The following is a 16617-nucleotide window of genomic DNA, read 5'->3' as shown; positions in this document are numbered from 1 at the left end:
TATAACCCTACGGAGCTGCCTCTGTTGTTCCATCCCATCTTGCGCACAAAACAATTGATTTCCTTTCCTCAGGTCCTCTAGCCTTAGAAAAGTTAAAGAAACAGACTTCATACTGTCTTTGAAATTTATTGGTCATGGAACAGTTTTAATATCTTATGGTTGGTAAAGGGAGAGCAGATTTCAATGTTTTGAATCACTGCCTGTGCATTAAACAGCAGCTCCCTTCTCCCAATACGCTATGTACAGTCAACAAAAAAGAAACACACCAGCAGAGAGGAAAGACTCAGCAAAACCAAGGAGATCTAAATATAGAAATCAGTTAACATTTTTACCTTCAGTTGACCCCCTCACAGTTCATTATCACATTCATCTTCAAAAAGAACCTTCTTTCCATTCAGTGCCTTATACTTTTGCCCTCCAGGATTTGGACTCAAATAGCAAAAGTGTCCAGGTCCTGAATGATTGATATTACCTGGCCAGTTCAGGCACGTACACTCCATTGTGAGTATAAATGATTGAGTATTTTAAAATAACCTTCCCTTCCTCTTTAAACAAACAGGTTATTCTCCAAGTTCTTTAAAACTCATTGCATCTCATAAGTTACAGAAATCACGCTCTGCTGAATTATTAACAAATGTCTACCCTGCAGAAGACTAAAAAGATTTACAGTTTTGTGGTTGCAACTGACTGGATACTATTACAGAGCCACCTGGTGTGGATTTAAAAAACATAATGCAGCTGGGGACACCCTGATAAATGGCAGCACATTTAAAAATCAGTCCAAAGTGCAGTATATTTGTGTTGTCTTTCAACACCAGTGATCCCAAAGCTTTCAGCCTGATGATGGAGTGAACCCCAGCAGCTGCTCTATTGGCTTGTATCTCCACTCATCTGCTTCCAGTTCTTCCACTAAACCAGCTAGTTTTTCCATTCGAGCAACTTGCTGATCTACAAGAAGTCCAAAGATAAATGTTTGCAATAACATTTCACTTAAATCTTTTAATTAGATGTATTATCCTTTGCACCAGACATGTCCTTCCCTAATAATCTAGTAATTGGAAAACAGTTTTACTCCACTCTGTCAGACTAGTCTGAACATTAAAACAAAAAACATGTATTGATATTTTCCCTATATAAGCAGAGACTTCACCAGATCATACAAGAGAATAGTCTTCATTAACCCTCTTAAGGACTAAAAATTATATGTCAAGTGTGGGATAGGAGATGTATCTGCATCTCTCTGAACATACTGAGGCCTTAATGTGGATCAAAGACGACGAGGGAAACACAAACTTATTAGTGCAAGAAGCTGAAAATAATGTGTGGTTATTTTCTTTAGCATAATTAACTGGCTGAGACTTGTGGAGGCTTAAACACAACTCAGTGGTATTTCTCTGTAGGTATATAATGTGGTAACTTTTGAGTGTTGCAGCTGATCAATTCCAGAGAATGTTCTAGGCATCAGTGGCCAGAACCCTATTGATCTGGGGGAAAACTTAAGAGAGGAGAAATGGGGGGACACCTTGAGACGCACCCTGCCTTCTGATTAGCACAGCCACAGATTCAAGTATTACTTCTCTAGATCAAACAACTGGTAGATGGCCTCCAGATTAATAGGATCCCATCTCATCTCTGCTCATTCTCCCAACAGAGTTTAACATGTTGACATTGTGAATGACTTATCTCCCACACCAATAATAATGGGGACTATGGGGGTGGGGAATAGGGAATACACATGATCTCCAGTGGGGACAGAAATCAGGGGAGCGCCTGGTAGAGAGGAAGAGGTTGTGCACACAACCCTGGTGCGAGGAAACTGAGGAACCTTAGTATGAGGTGGAAAAGAGGCACACAGAGCCCCTGGCATGGGGGGGGGGGGTCCACAACTCCAACTGTTGGGGGGGGGGAATGGGGATGGGAAGAGCTGTGGCATAGGGGAGGACATGGGGCACACACAACACCTGGCAGGCAGGAGAATGGAGGGAGTTGCAGGGAGTCCTTGAAATAGAGGGGGATGGGAAAATGGCAGAGAGGGAGCTGATGAGGAGAAATGGAGGAATGCAAGACCCACAGGGGAGAATGGAGGAATGCAAGGATCCACTAGTGTGTGCAATAAGCTCTGCCTACACAAGTAACTAACTATGGGACCCTCTACTCTATAAGCGGTTTCATACCTCAACATTTGTGATGTAAAATAATGCACAAATATGAAAGTGAGAGAACTGCAAATTTGTATAGGAGCTAAGGTAAATCTGGGTCTAACATGAGAGATTGTCCCTTCTGATGAGTGACAGTTGAGAGAGGCCTGTATAACTCTACTATAAAAGTTTTCAGTAGTCAGAACATACTAATTATTTAAAAAAAAAAAAGGGGGGGGGGAATGGGAGTTTGAAACTCCATTTTTAAGTGGCTGGGGATTTGTTTTTTCTACCTCCTCCATGGATAAATCAATTAATTTTTCTCTTGGTTTCTATTTAAAACTGGTCCTTTTCTTGGTACCATGACTCCAAATTTTATTAGATCATCCAAAGCAGTGTGGTAGGAAACTCAATACCACCCACCTCTCTTAGGCCCATAGAACAGTCCAATAGCTCAGTACCCATATGGAAAAATGCACCAATATTGGTGATTTATCAATGCAAGTCACATGATAAAATGCATATGCTTTAAACTAGAACTACTTTATAAAAATGTTGAACTGCTTTTAAAATAAATGACTGTTCTTGTAGGATTGATTGTTTAGTACTGTGATGTAAAGTTTCAAAAGTGCTAAATTAGTATTTTATATTAAATATATGACTCATATTAAAACCCTCCCCTTTCTTATTCGCACCTGGTCTGTGCTTCAAAATAACCCAAAACTTGGAGTTTTACATGCCAATCTACCCAGCATGCTTTTGCAACTCAGGGCCAAAGCAGTGCTCTGGGAATAAATTTAATCATGAAGGCCTGGTTGTGTGCATACAGTGTTTTGTCTACTCTAAATGAAGACTAAGCAACTAATGACACTGCTGCATTGCTCTCTTCCTCTTATAATTCAGCTAACATCTCCAAAGATGATCAGTTTAATTTTAAAATTCAAATATAAATTAAAAGTGCAACAAGATCCTTGTGAGTTGCTGAACATCCTCAACTGTCACCGAAGTCAACAGGTGTTGAGGATGCTCTACACCTTGTAGCACTGGGTTCATGGTGCATTTCAAATTAACACTACATTTGAGGAAATGCCCATTCCACAAGGCTATTGAAAAAGGACACTACTAAAAGCAATAGATGCAGATTTCCAAGAAACTTAGGCTTTATCAAACATCCAGATAGTAGAGGCTAATCAGCCCAATTGGACTGTGCAGTCAAGCATCCTTCAGTACAATCACCTCTTGGGACATAGGAAGGGAACTAGCTTAAACAATAAGATGGCTCCATAAACAGGTATTAAATAGAGTTAGTTTAATCAAACAGCATCGGATACTTTCATGCATAATAATATTTAGCACTTTATGATTTTTATATTCTATTTTAACATTTAACAACTTTTCACTTCCAGAGCACTTTATGAACCAAAACTGATCCTCACAGCATCGTGTGGGTAGGTAGGAAAACTAATGCAGAGAGCTCAAGGGCACGTCTACACTGCAATTAAACACCTGCAAGGGGCCTGTGTCAGCTGACTGAGGCTTGCGGGGTTTGTCCTGTGGGGGCTGTAAAATTACAGTGTAGATGCTTGGGCTGAATCTGGGACTTCCCCCCTCAGGGGTCCCACAGCCTGGGCTCCAGCCTGAGCTTGAACATTTACACCACAGTTTTACAGTCCCTGTAAGCCTGATTCAGCTGACATGGGCCAGCTGCAGATGTTTAATTGCAGTGTAGACGTACCCTAAGTGACTTGCTTAAGGCCTGAAACTGAGTCTATATTACAGCCAAGTTTAGAATGTGAGAGGTTCTTGCTCTCTGCCCACTGTTCAGACCTCACCTCTTGTGCATACAGTACAGCACAGAATAATGGAAACATGAGGTTAGAAACGCTTCTCTGCTCCCACCTCCACACTGTGTGAGTTTAATTCAATATTTGCATCACATTTGAAAAAAGGACCTAACAATAGTCTCATTTAGTGCTAATTCTGGAAGTTAAATGCTTTTTCTGTTTTTGTGGTTCACACCACCGCATGTTGGCCTTTTATATCCTCCTCTGCAGCTTCCACAGTCAACTTATACACATGCTCACAAAACATACAACATTTGAGTGCTTACCATGTTTCACTTGCTTTAGTGTAGAGGCAACCTGATAGCTGAAAACAGATTCACAGAGGAATCTTTCTGAACCATCTGTAAATGGAAGAGAGAGGTGATTTAATCTTTCCTAAGAGTTTTATGACTGAGACACTTTCAATAAGTGCTGTGGGACTTTTGTTTTATAATTTTTATGTTCAGAAAGTGTGCTTTTCGTTTGCTCATCTATTTTAGACACTATGTCCTATTCTGGTAAGGTGCAGCACTCTGGTCCAGGAAGCTGTGGGCTCAACTCCCACACCAGGGCTTTGACTTGTACCTAGTGCTGACATGGAAATGCAGTACAGAATAGGTGTGCTGCTGTATGGTTTGGTATCATGGTACCTCTTGTGCCTATCTCTGATGGTGGCTGTCGAGATGGATATGAAAGATAAGATGCTGTGACATTTTGATTAAAAGAAAATCTTGGTCTCTGGGCCAACCAACCTCTTCCTTAATAAAACAGATATGTATAATATACAACATGTTGAGAACTATTGCTGAGTTCATAAAAGTTGTTGCATTGGCCCACAGAGTCACAGCTCTTAAGATCTAACTCTTAGCTTTAGGAAGTCTTTTGAGATATAGTTTGAAAGGTGCTCCATAAAGCTCAAGTTTTCCCTGTATTTCTGAAAACATAGCTAAAAATCAATTGTTGAGTAGCCTTTGTATGACAATGACAATTCAACTGTCCAAATACAAAATTAAAAAATTTAATCCTTAAAACAAAACTATATTGTTTTTTTGAAAGTCTAACAGAAGCTCTGCAATTTCAATTAAGATTCAAGTGTTCTGCAGTGCAATACAGGACCAAGCACTGTGTCACGGTGCCAGAGAATGTCCTGAAAAATGGTAGGAGAGTCATAACTGAAGACACTGTAGAAACTCAGCTGTGAATGGCTTCTTGGGAGGTTGTAGGGTGACTGACTTGTGTTCATAATGGTGAAATACTTCTTGGCTGAGAGCAATGCAGTGGAATATGAAAATGGCACAAATGGCTAGAGAAAGAGAGATGCTCTAGAGAGACATGGTACTTAACACCATCTGTACTTCATAAAAAAAAAAGATTTAAAAACATACGAACCTTAAAGCAAGCCATGGTCCATCAGCCTATTCATTGCATATAGACAATATATTTGCTAAATGCAAATATAGACTCACAATAAATCAGAAATAGGATACCTACATTGGAGGAAAAAACTGGGCCAGATCCTGCAAAGTACAGAGTCCCCTTAACTCCCACTACTGTCAACAAGAGTTTAGAGTACACATCAACGCATAGGAGTGTCTTAAACTCTTTAGTACTACCTTATCTCAACCTCTGACTATGCATTATTACCTAATATAAAAGGCCTTCTCAGGGAAAACATCTGTTGTTGCTTCATCTGTATGTAAGCCTTGCTGTATCAACACCATGGTGTATTCTTCCATTATCTGATTGTACACCTGTAGACAGGGTTTAGTTTCCACCACTTGAAAATATTTTGTGCAGCAACTGAAAGGGCTATAATACATAGCCACTTCCCTGAAGCTGATAAAATCTAATTAACTTCAAGTTCTGAGGTAGAAAAGAGTACATTTTGTGCCACAGACAGATTACTGAACATATGGAACAATAGATAACCTTACAGTGAATTATAGATTAATGGTATAAGTGATACTTCCAGCATTTATTATTCTATACACACCCCATTTAAAATAATCCCATTTTATGCGAGTAAAATGTTATTCTAAAAAACTAAGGGCAAAGAAGTTACATTTCTATAGATCACGCCAGCTCTCTTTCAGCACAAAAAGAGATGCTCACATACAGACTGATTGCTTATATTTGTGGCTATTAGGATAAATATACAGTTAAGACATTTATACACATTCTCTGCTAAATGAACTTTAAACATAGAATATAGAGTCCTCCAAATAAGAGACATCTTTCTTCTGCTAGGCCATCTTCCTATGCATCAAGTAAGGTGGCCTAGCATTAAAATATACCAGTTTTTTAACAACTACAAAATCCTTCACTGTCTTGTCATGTCTTATTGTATGTAATGTAGCACTTCAGTACCAGTTTTAAAAATGAACTGGTAACTGAAACTGACAAGCTAAGTACAGATTTCCATGCTGAAATATCCCTACTAACCAGGTTGTGGAAGGCATTCAGCTCAGAAGTCAGCTTTCATAAACCTTTTGCAATTATTTCTCCCCACCCACCACCCAAGGCCTATTTGGTACTTCATGATTTACTGAAGAAATCCTAGAATGTGACACCACAAGCAGCAGAAACCTTATTGCAATCTATAACACTTGTATTGTCGCAGAATTGTCTGCATTTAATTCTCCCAAGCCTAGATTCTCCCAGACATGGAACAGCCTGGAACTTTCCATATCACATTTAGCAAACTCTTTACAATACACTAATGTTAAATCTGTTTCCTCTTAAAAAGGATGGAGGTGCTCCAAATAGAAAGTGACCTATACATTACTAGATGGAAAAGCCAGGTTCAACTTTGTCCTCAACCTAGTAAGTATGTAATCATTCTAGAAGAGTCTCATCTGGCAATGGGAGCTAATAATAAAGACATGATAGGAAAAAGCATTTTACCCTGGTTCTTAAATATTGATGTGGGCTGTCTACATCAGCAAAGTCTACAATTCATTTTAACTAACTTTTTTAGTTGTTTAAACATGGCAGGAGATACTTTCAAAGGCGTAATTCCTATCAAATACATAGTTCTGAGCGTGACCTTCCTTTTATCTCTTTCAATTCATCCCACAAGGAGAAGATTCAGCAGTTGCCATATGCAGATTTCTAGCAAAATCTCTGCATGTAGCTTAATAATAGTTCTCAATTTTGCATGGTACTTAATAATATTCAGAAACCCTATTCCCCCTTCCTTTTTTATGCAAAACTCCCTTTCCTAGGGCCTGAAAAATCCACTTGACTAGGGACAGCAGAAAGCTTTTCCAGGCAAGTGCCATCAACTGCTGCATCTGCATCTAAGATGTTATTTTAAAACACATTTGCTAGCTCTTATTATTGTGAAGATAACTTTCACAACATGAACTGAATGCCATTAATACAGTACTGTCTTGTTTGCAGATGACTCAAATGCCTCTACCACTGCTTGGAGCTTTGCAGCACAGTGAAAATTGAGTCTTTTCAGCCTCGCTGCAGCTATTCAGAACCCAGTGGGTGGCAGCAAAATAGATTGTCAAGTCATTTTCACTCTGCTAATGCTTGAAAAACTGGGCAACAGCAGAGACAGGCGATAGACAAACGCAGTATGATAACTAAAAACCAAACTAGAGGCGACATAGATCAATGTTTCCCTATCTTTTTGATACCAGGGGCTGGCTTGTTGCCTTCCTAAGCTGTGCCAGGGAGATCTCAGGGACGGTCATTGAGAAACACTGGCATAAAGTAGTTTAGCTCTCCACTGCAGCAGCCAGGAGAGTCAGGGAAGAATAGGCTAGTAAAGCTCCACTCACCCCCTAGCATCCAGATAATTCTGGTGGAACAGAAATACAATGTTCCTCACTTCCAGCAGCCAGAGGTATATGGGGGGAAAGGAGAGGATTCAATTTATCAGACACCTACAAGCTACAGGATGATACTAAAGACTTAAACAAAGTACCGGGACAGCACGAGTGTAGAAGTCCAGGATCCCCCACTATATGAGCAGCACAGTAATAAAGAGAATTTGGCTTCTTACCTGGGCTCTGCCCCTCACCTTTCACATCAGTCTTTGGCTAGGGGTTTCGTCCTCTGTTTACTAGGTGTCTGATAAAACTTTTCCAGCTTTGTGTGTGATTTGGACAGGAGTGAGTGGAGTTAGGGGGGGCAGGCAGGAAAAATTGATTGGATAAGCATATTGAGAGAGCTTGGAGAGAAGTCCAACAATATAGTGGAGGAGACAGAAAACACAATATGGTGAAAGGAGACAAAGAAATGAAGAAACGGACACTGAAGACAACACACAAGCTCGCTCCATGACTGGGAAAGTGGAGTGAAACCGGGAAGGAGAAGAAAGTCTAACAAAATCATTGGAGTTGTGCGAAGTTATTTTTAAAATATATTAATAGAAAGTTAGATGAATACACTCATTCTTTTAAATTGCAGGGCTAGTGGTAGCACAGTATCTTTTACTCTAATCAACAGAAGATGAGTGGAGTTTTCAAGCCTTCCATTGTCACCATTGGGAGCTTTGCCTGAATACGGGCTGAACAACCCGGCCCAAGGAAAGTGAATTCTCAACACACTGAATAGAAACTGAACATAGGCTAATTTATATGTAATCCTTTGACTTCACTTGATTTATCTGATCTGGAAGAATGTGATTATTCTGCATTACCTCGTTTATTTTAATCATTTTACAGAGCCTATCACTTAGGCAAGTAGGTTGTACTTAAAGAAATGCTACAAATTCATCAACATGACGTTGCTTCTTTTTCAACTGGAAGCAAGCTAAGCAGAAGTCAGCTAATTTTCTGGCAATCTCTGACTCACTCTGAGTTTAAACAATCAAATATACTAACTTCCTTATATACCTTGCAATTTCCACAAGAATAATCATAACCCCATGCAAGTCACTTAAAATTACTCGTGCATCTTACAATCATTAATTGATTATACAATTATCTTAGAAATAAGGGAGTCTGCAATACATTGTAAATAACATGATAAATGACATTATTTTAAAAACTGCTCGATGGATCTTGGACTTACCCGTAGTAGTCTTAGGGAATCCAAGAGTCCATTATTTTAAAAAATTCTAAAGCTACTTGAAAAAGATGTGCAATTTGGTGACGTTTATGAATATTTTAATTGCTTTATTTGAAAAAAGGCCACCACAGTATCCAGCCAGCACAGTGCCAACAACATCCACTTGAAGAAAGAATGAACATGTGGGATGTTATCTAAGAAATTAAAATTCTAAATTAAATGAAGCATCCTGTAACAAGGATAGCATTAAATTGCTACTACCACTCAAAATAGATTAGTCACCATGTTATCAGGAAACAGATCGACCAAAAGTTAAATCAAATAAATATAACCTGCCTAAAAGACTCCTAAACTAAACAAGCAGAGAAAATTTCAAAGGTTGTATCCTTTTCTGTATGAGAGCCTTGCCACTGGCCCTGGAAAATCCCATCCTCGGATCTAGTTATATTTAAAAGGGATGAGTCAGAGGCTGATCTACTGTTCACCATTATCAGAATTCCACTGTCATACAGGCTTATCTTCCAAGCCTCCTTTGCAATTACAGTGCCCTCTTAGATATTAGTAATGTGCTCAAATAAAAGGATATTAATGTTCATTATGTTTTAAAATGCACCCCACCATGTCTTGACTCAAATGAAGCAGTGGTATTGCCAGCCTACTTAGGCCCTATAACCCTGCATACCAAAAATCCTGTTCTACGAGCTGAATCTTGTGAAGCAGTCACCCATCAATTCAGTAACTTGAAGTACTTCATAATTTTAATTTACTTTGAGGGCTCATTACATTCTGTAAACAAGTCTTTAGTCATAATTATTTCAAGTCTGGCACACAGACTAATGTCTAAAAACCTTAATCAATGATATGGCATAATATGTAATTACTAAAACACTATCAGTACCCAGCATACCAACTAACCTAAGTCGTTTTAGATGATGATTTACATTTATCTAGTGGCCTTTCATTCATAATTATACATACAGCTCCACTGAAATACGGTTACTTCCAAGGAGGTTGTAACTGATACACAGCTCACTGCACAGCAACAAAGGGAGGGGAAATTCTGGCTATGGATATTGAAGCAAACACCTGGGCTTACACAGTTATGGCCCATATTCTTACATGGAGAGCAATAAGAGCAGACAGATCTCTAAGACTCTCCTTTCCCTCAAGTAAACTGCATGGAACTCTTTATTTACCTCAAAGAAATAAAGGCCAGAGTTGACCCTGTTGGGATTTGAACTACTGTAGTTCCACAGAGTTTAGGTGATGCTGATGCTTAGACCACCCAAACCACTGCTCCTTCAAAGAGCAGATTACATCAGATCCATAACTGACATTAGTGCTGCTGTATAAATATTGACTTAAATGGGGGCAGCAGTAGGCCCATGTATTTTAATGAACATAACACACCGTGCTATGCAAAAACCCCAGCCCTACAGAATTGAAAACTCTTGAGTTTCAATCACAGGCAGGTATGTTGTGGACCCTTTTGTCTGCCCTTGTACTCCATCCTACAGCTAAAAAGTAAGGGGAAAAAAGGCAGAAAGACAAATAAATTACACCAAATGTAAACAAAGAAAAAAAAGCTGGTCAAATGAGCAGCTTTATTAAAACCTAATGAACATTAACCTCCTTTCATCTGATCACATCACTAATTATTTACCATGGTCAAATATTGTAAAATATTCCAGCAAGGATGCCTTGATGTAGACAATGGCCTACCTTTTGGATTGCATTGTGGTGCAACCTGTTAGCAACTCTACTTAAATGTCTTGATGGCTCTCTTTACTACATACTAATGCTACCTGTTGGGGAAAAAGTGAACTAATTGAAAGTTGAGCATCTTGGTTGGCTCGAATCTTGAGAATAAACATTGTATGTATATCTTTATTTGTATACCAGGCCTTTAACATACATAGCAGCTTACAAGGACATTAAACAAAAAGACATTAAAAGAGACAGTCCCTGCTCCCAAAAGCTTACAATCTAAACTGATTAGACATGCATACAGAAATTAACTCAGAGGGGAGTGGAGGATGGAGAGGAAGTTTCACAGTCATTAAGCCATCTCACCCAAAACAAAGAGATTCACAGGCATTAAGCTGCATGGAGAGTTGGCCTGCTGCCTACCTAGCATAAGGGCATTTAAAAATTACTTTTTTTTTTGTTTACAGATGCTATGTGTTTATTTGTTTAATTTCATTTTTCTTTTCTTTTGTAACTGTTCAGTCTTGAATAACGTTCACATTTAAATGTTAACATAACACTACTAAAAAGGTAATAGCAATTATTCGTTCTTTCTTTAGAACTTTATTTCATTGTGTTTTGCATTCTTCTGACTTAAATTAACTCAGCTTAGTAACTTTTTTTGTAGGTAGGCGTAAATATTTATCTCAGGTTAGGCCTATTGAACAGCATAAAAATCTTACTTTTTTTTGTTACAGTTCTCATAAATTAGTGCCTTAAAATATTTGACCATTTTTGACAATATTTCATTGGTCAATTGATGACTATATTTGGACCAGTCAAATGCCCAACCCTAGGAAAATGGAAGCCTTTTCTAACCAGCATATATTATGTGAACACACACTCATATCTAACTGAAGAGATCCTTGTGATTAAATTTTAGACAAATGCAATGGCATTTCAGATATGAACATGAAACACGTAAGACCAAGTTCATCCCTGCTCTTACTCCATTGATGTCAATGGAGTAACAGCAGGGATGAATTTGCCCATTATTCAGCAATCTGAAAAGAGCCCCATAGGCCAGATTCATCATTGTGCTACAGCCCTGTTGCACCAGCTAAACTGCTTCCAAGTGGCACACATATGCCCCCACCATCGCAAAAGGCCTGTGTATGCCAGCTCCATATATGGCTTTGCCAGCTAGTCCCCTTTCCCCTTCAGGGTCCAGGAGGTGGTGGAGACAACCTTAACAACAGTAGTAGCCCACTAGAGCAGGGGTGCAAGTTAGACCTCAAGGCTACCCTAGCCTATGCTGTGGCCTAAACAGGCCATCTCAGACTTTCAGTCCCTGAGTAGTAAAGGCACAAGCTGGCTTCCCTTCTGTTTCTGACCCTATGAATCTGACCCTATGAACCTAAATAGAAGAGGATTTGCCAAAGAAGAACATAACCCCATCAGTCATCTCTACAGTAATTTTCATTTTATGACACCAAAGTAGTAGTTAGCAATAAGAAGCTAACACAGCCATGCTGTTTGTCAGATGCAGTCGTTCCTGTCCCAACTCCTGCCATGCTTCCTGTGAAGTCTGAGATTTCTTTGTTTTTGTAGGTCTAAAAATCAGACCATTTAGATTTGTTTTTAAACAGATGAAGGAAAAACAATCCTATGCCATTTTAAAGTTTGAGATGAATAGAGGTAAAGAATTTATCATGATTTTAGAAATGAAGGAAAGAACATGGCAGCAGGGATATTGAAAGCAGAGACAGACCTAGTATTACCTACTCAGATCTCCTTCCTTTTACAATTAAATCCTTTGTGCCTAAAATGACATTAAGAATCCTATCTTTGTGTATATTCTGTAAACTTTATCAACAGTAGTTCAATGACAGCAAAATGTCAAACAGAGCAATCACCTTCTAACATTTCTCCAGCTCCTTTCGGGTACGTAAAAAGGGCTTTCCGTGGTGGGGCAAGTTCCGAGACACTGAACCCAGATCCAGTTACAGAGCTTCCACTGACTCCACCAGCTGAAGAGGATGAAGAGGAGGCAGCCATTTCTCCCTTTAACCTGAAGGCAACAGAGAAAAAGTTACCTTTTCCTTCTCTACCTCAGTTTTGCTAACTCAGTATTGTATGAAAAGAGAAGAGGTCCTAGTGACCTTGACAACATGCGCCTGACTAAGGTATTGCCACTTACTTCATGGCATCTAACCAAGCACAGCTTTTTGCCTCCAGAGACCTGGGTTCAAATGGACATATTCATAGGTGAAAACTTGTTTGGTGATTCCTATCTTAGTTTTCCTGCATCCACATCTCAAATCCACCACAAAACTTGCCTTCATTGGTTGTCCAATTGCAGAGGGTTATAGGTCAGGAGTGAGGTCCACAGGGAGCCAGTGTCTAATTAAGGTTCTAGACTATGGAAACAAGAAACTTCATGGCTGAGAAGTACTGGCCTTTGTTAGCTATCTGTTTTTCACTCAAAAAGTAAATATTTTTAAGTAGAGCTCTGCACCCTAGGGAAAACTGGTTTTTGAGGGCTGCACTATGACTATATTAAAACTACAGCAGATTTCCTACATATATTTTAGTACAAAATGCAGTTCACAATTTTATCACTTGGTGGCACCCAAAAATAAATGAAAATAATGCTCAGATGCCTTGGCAAAGTGGAATATTGGGGAGTCTGAGTAAGATCAGAGTATGCAGACCATTACACTCGATTCACCTTCTGCAGATATTTCTTTTTCCACTAGCCACAAACATGAAGAACAAGTCTCACTCCCCAGTTGTGCAAAAAAACCCAACAAATCTCCAAAACATTCTGCTATAAAATTTAGAGCCAAAAGACTGCTCCCTCCTCACATCACTCCCTGTGTGAAGAAATGCTATGGTCTTAAAATGGTCTTGATTCCTCTGCTGCACTTTGGTCCTAAATATACATTTTGTTTGTATCTTTTTATTTTTAAATTGCAATTGAGAATAATAATAGTTGGGAATCCTTTTGGCCATTTAGCACAGTCTGCCATCTGATCACTTTAACTCTTCACATATCCACCCCTTTCCTGCTTTTAAGACTCACCTTCCTTAGGACATGTCCACACTACAAGCTTAAGATGACCTATGTTAGGTAATTACTGTGGTGGTTCATCTCCACCCGGTCGTCCTTCTGTTGGTGGTACACGTCCTCCACAGGAGTGCTTCCACTGAGGGGGGCTCACATCCTTGCCAGGAACACAGCTGTCCACCTGGGCTCTTCGGTCCCACTGGGAGCAAGGCAGCTACAGCAGCTACCCAGGCTCCCAGCAGAGAGCTCAGCACCTAGAGCCCAGGCAGCTGCCAAGCTCCCAGCAGTTAGGCTCCTGATGTAGAGTGGAGAAGCCAGGAGGCAGCCGTCCAGCTGGGAGCCAGATGCAAGGAGCCCGGGCAGCAGCCTGGCTGGGAGTGGGAGCTGCAGAGTTCTAGCTGGAATGCTTCCACTCCCCTCCCAGCTCTGTGCAGCTTTCTTGTCAATTTCAGGGCTCCAGCATGGAGTGACAAGAATGACAGCCAACAGACTATGTACATAATCCGCAGAGTCTACACCAACATTGCATCACCCTAACTATACCAACATAAACCCTATGCCTCACATCATTATGTCCGTGTAGTAGGGCACTTACATCAGCAGGACCAAGGCTGTAGCGTGTACACTGATGTAATTAGGTCAACGTAAGCTGACATCGACCTAACTGTAGCATAACAGAACTGCTTAAATATATTTTGATAGGGCATTCAAGCTTTCTGTCAGTCAGTTGTAAGTATCACTTTCCATTAGATACTGGAGTGTCTATTGTTTTTATTACCCACTAATTTCTCACCCATCTTCTACAACATTTTTATTTGGTGATGTCTACACTACAGGGACTATAGAAGCATTGCCACAGAACCCAACATGAACATTCTTGAATTATGACTGTCTTCTCTCTTTTCCTCTAAGGCTACTGACTCCTTGCTTGTCTGGCCCATTATCCTTATCCTAGGACTTATATCTCATCCTTCTCTATCACCTTCATTCACTTCCCTATCCATCACCAATGCAGAACTTCTCTTTTGAATCCCAGGAAAGCTGGATGTCAAGCTCAAGGTGTGAGCAATATATTCATCCATTCTGCATGACAATTTAAAATTACATTTCAGCTCAGCTTCTTAGGAATAGATGCTGATTCATCAGCAGCTCCATGCTTTGAACACAAAGCTGGCTGCAAAGAGAAACTGTTCGTAATTGCATGGACCTAATCCAGGTTCTCAAAGCTATTTAGGAAGTTAGGAGAGTAAATACTTTTATGGTCCTAATCATTTGGCACAAAAAGTGTGGGAGCTTGAGAAGAAAGAAACTGACATGGGTTAGTCAGTTTCCTTCTGATTCTGTGTGTACCTGGAAAGTGAAACTACCTAGGATCCCACAAACCTAGCCCCTCCTATTTACAGTAGCAGGCTCTATATATAACATTTTGATGCTGGAGAAAAACAAAGGTGCATAAAAATGGGGGAAGGAGAATATGGAAAAGAGCAAATAAGGGGGAGTGAGAGAAAAGTGGAGGGAAGAAATAAGTATGTGGGAGAAAAACAGGAGATGACAGGGAGGTAAAGAAACAGAGGAGAAGCAACAGTGGTGCTAATTTTGGGGCAAATCTCTTCCCTCAAGGTGAGAGATAATGCAAGGTAACAATACCAATTAAAAAGTTACACCCAAATGATGCTATATTTAGTCTTTGCATAAAACTCCTCTAGACCTCAGTGGGAGCTTCCCAGAGGATTAAGAGTGATACTGGCCCTAACTTGTAGCCTCACCCACAGCCTCTCTTGGTAGAATGAGTCAGGCATCCTTTGCGCAGAGGTTTTACTGCACATTAGCGGATTTATTACGAAGATTATTACGACGACAGTGAATTAAGGGAAGAGGGAGTGTCCATAGGAAAGCAGGAAACCACCCAGGACCGGAAGGGAGTGCTGTGCATAGATTGATAGAGCCCTTGGTCCAGGTGGACATTTGGCAGCACCTCTCCCCCAGTGCTTGCGGTCACTTTTCCCTCCACTTCATGGCTGAGAGAATGTTTTCTCCCACCCCTCGGCCTAGGTATATCCTTTAACCTGCAGCGCTTTGTCTGGCAGCTCCCTTTCCCCGGGCATTGCTGGGCGGGCGGGGCGTCCCTCCTTTTCCTCCCACTCTCAAGTGAACCAGCAGCACCACTACGACTACAGCATGTCTGTGTGGGTGGGTGAGTGAGGGCGGGAGGGCTGGACTGAGAGCGCCTGTGAACGGGGCTGGAATGGCTGGATTCTTCCCCAGGGCGCGGTAGAAGGGGCTGGGGCCCCTGGGCCTAGCTCTGCCTTCTCGCGGAGCGGGCTGGCAGCCAGGCTGCCCCGTGCCCTGGAAATCGAGGGGGGCTCGGGCCCCCAACGCCGCTGGCGATATAGCCGGGGCGGGTTCTGAGACGGGCGACTGCGTGTGCTGGGGTTGGGGCCGAGGCCCCCCGAGTTAGCTCAGCCCTCGCCCCTATAGGCGAAGACTATCGCAGGGGGGTCCGGCAATTTAAAAGGCTAGTGCGCCTGCGCGAGGACCGGTACAGGAGCGACAGCACATGCGCGCACCTCCCCCCTCGAGCTCGAGCCTGCCCCCGCCCGCCAGCCAGGCCCTCCTGGTTTCCGTACCCAACGGCAGCCGGTGAGTGAGGCACGCGGCCCAGTCGGCGCCCTGGCTCCCGCCCCGGTCCTAGCAGCCCTCACCCCACATCCTCACCTGGCTAGTGGCGCCCGGGCAGCGGTTGTTGGCCGCTCGTCAGCGAATAAGCGAAGGCGCCAAGGCGGGGCGGGGCGGGGCTGCGTGCTCGCGCCAGGCGCGCTACATGCTGAGCCGGCACGTAACACGGCCCCGCCCCTGCGCTGCGGCCTCTGCCGGG

General features: G+C 41.5%; 2 protein-coding genes across 6 annotated transcripts in view; one reads left to right on the top strand and one right to left on the bottom strand.

Annotated features, from left to right (window-relative positions):
• The window catches only part of ASCC1 (activating signal cointegrator 1 complex subunit 1), a 75792-nt gene that overhangs the window by 12304 nt on the left and 46871 nt on the right, over positions 1–16617 (top strand). Inside the window, exon 1 of one of the 2 annotated variants that reach the window (XM_067552714.1) lies at positions 16335–16382. The exons of the other annotated variant lie outside the window; for it this stretch is intronic. The gene's annotated coding sequence lies outside the window, so the exon portion shown is untranslated. Of the gene's footprint in view, positions 1–16334; positions 16383–16617 lie in introns of those variants that run through there. 2 annotated transcript variants of the gene reach the window in all.
• Positions 113–16543, bottom strand: ANAPC16 (anaphase promoting complex subunit 16). Of its 4 annotated transcripts, none has more exons than XM_067552719.1 (4): positions 16458–16543; positions 12589–12743; positions 4249–4323; positions 113–948 (listed from the first exon to the last, which is right to left on the bottom strand). In XM_067552719.1, exons 2-4 carry the CDS (start codon positions 12728–12730, stop codon positions 833–835), a joined length of 333 nt encoding a protein of 110 aa, XP_067408820.1. In that variant the 5' UTR covers positions 12731–12743; positions 16458–16543; the 3' UTR covers positions 113–832. The 4 variants fall into 4 exon arrangements, with proteins under 4 accessions (XP_067408820.1, XP_067408822.1, XP_067408821.1 ...); XM_067552721.1 differs by having other exon boundaries at positions 16370–16463; XM_067552720.1 differs by lacking the exon at positions 16458–16543 and adding an exon at positions 13758–13937.

This window comes from Emydura macquarii, unplaced genomic scaffold (genome assembly GCF_026122565.2).
Source record: "Emydura macquarii macquarii isolate MOO-44397 ecotype Brisbane River unplaced genomic scaffold, CSIRO-AGI_Emac_v2 contig_1390, whole genome shotgun sequence".
Classification (NCBI taxonomy): domain Eukaryota; kingdom Metazoa; phylum Chordata; order Testudines; family Chelidae; genus Emydura; species Emydura macquarii.
Note: the sequence above shows the minus strand (reverse complement) of the source record. Positions and strands in the feature narration are given on the sequence as shown.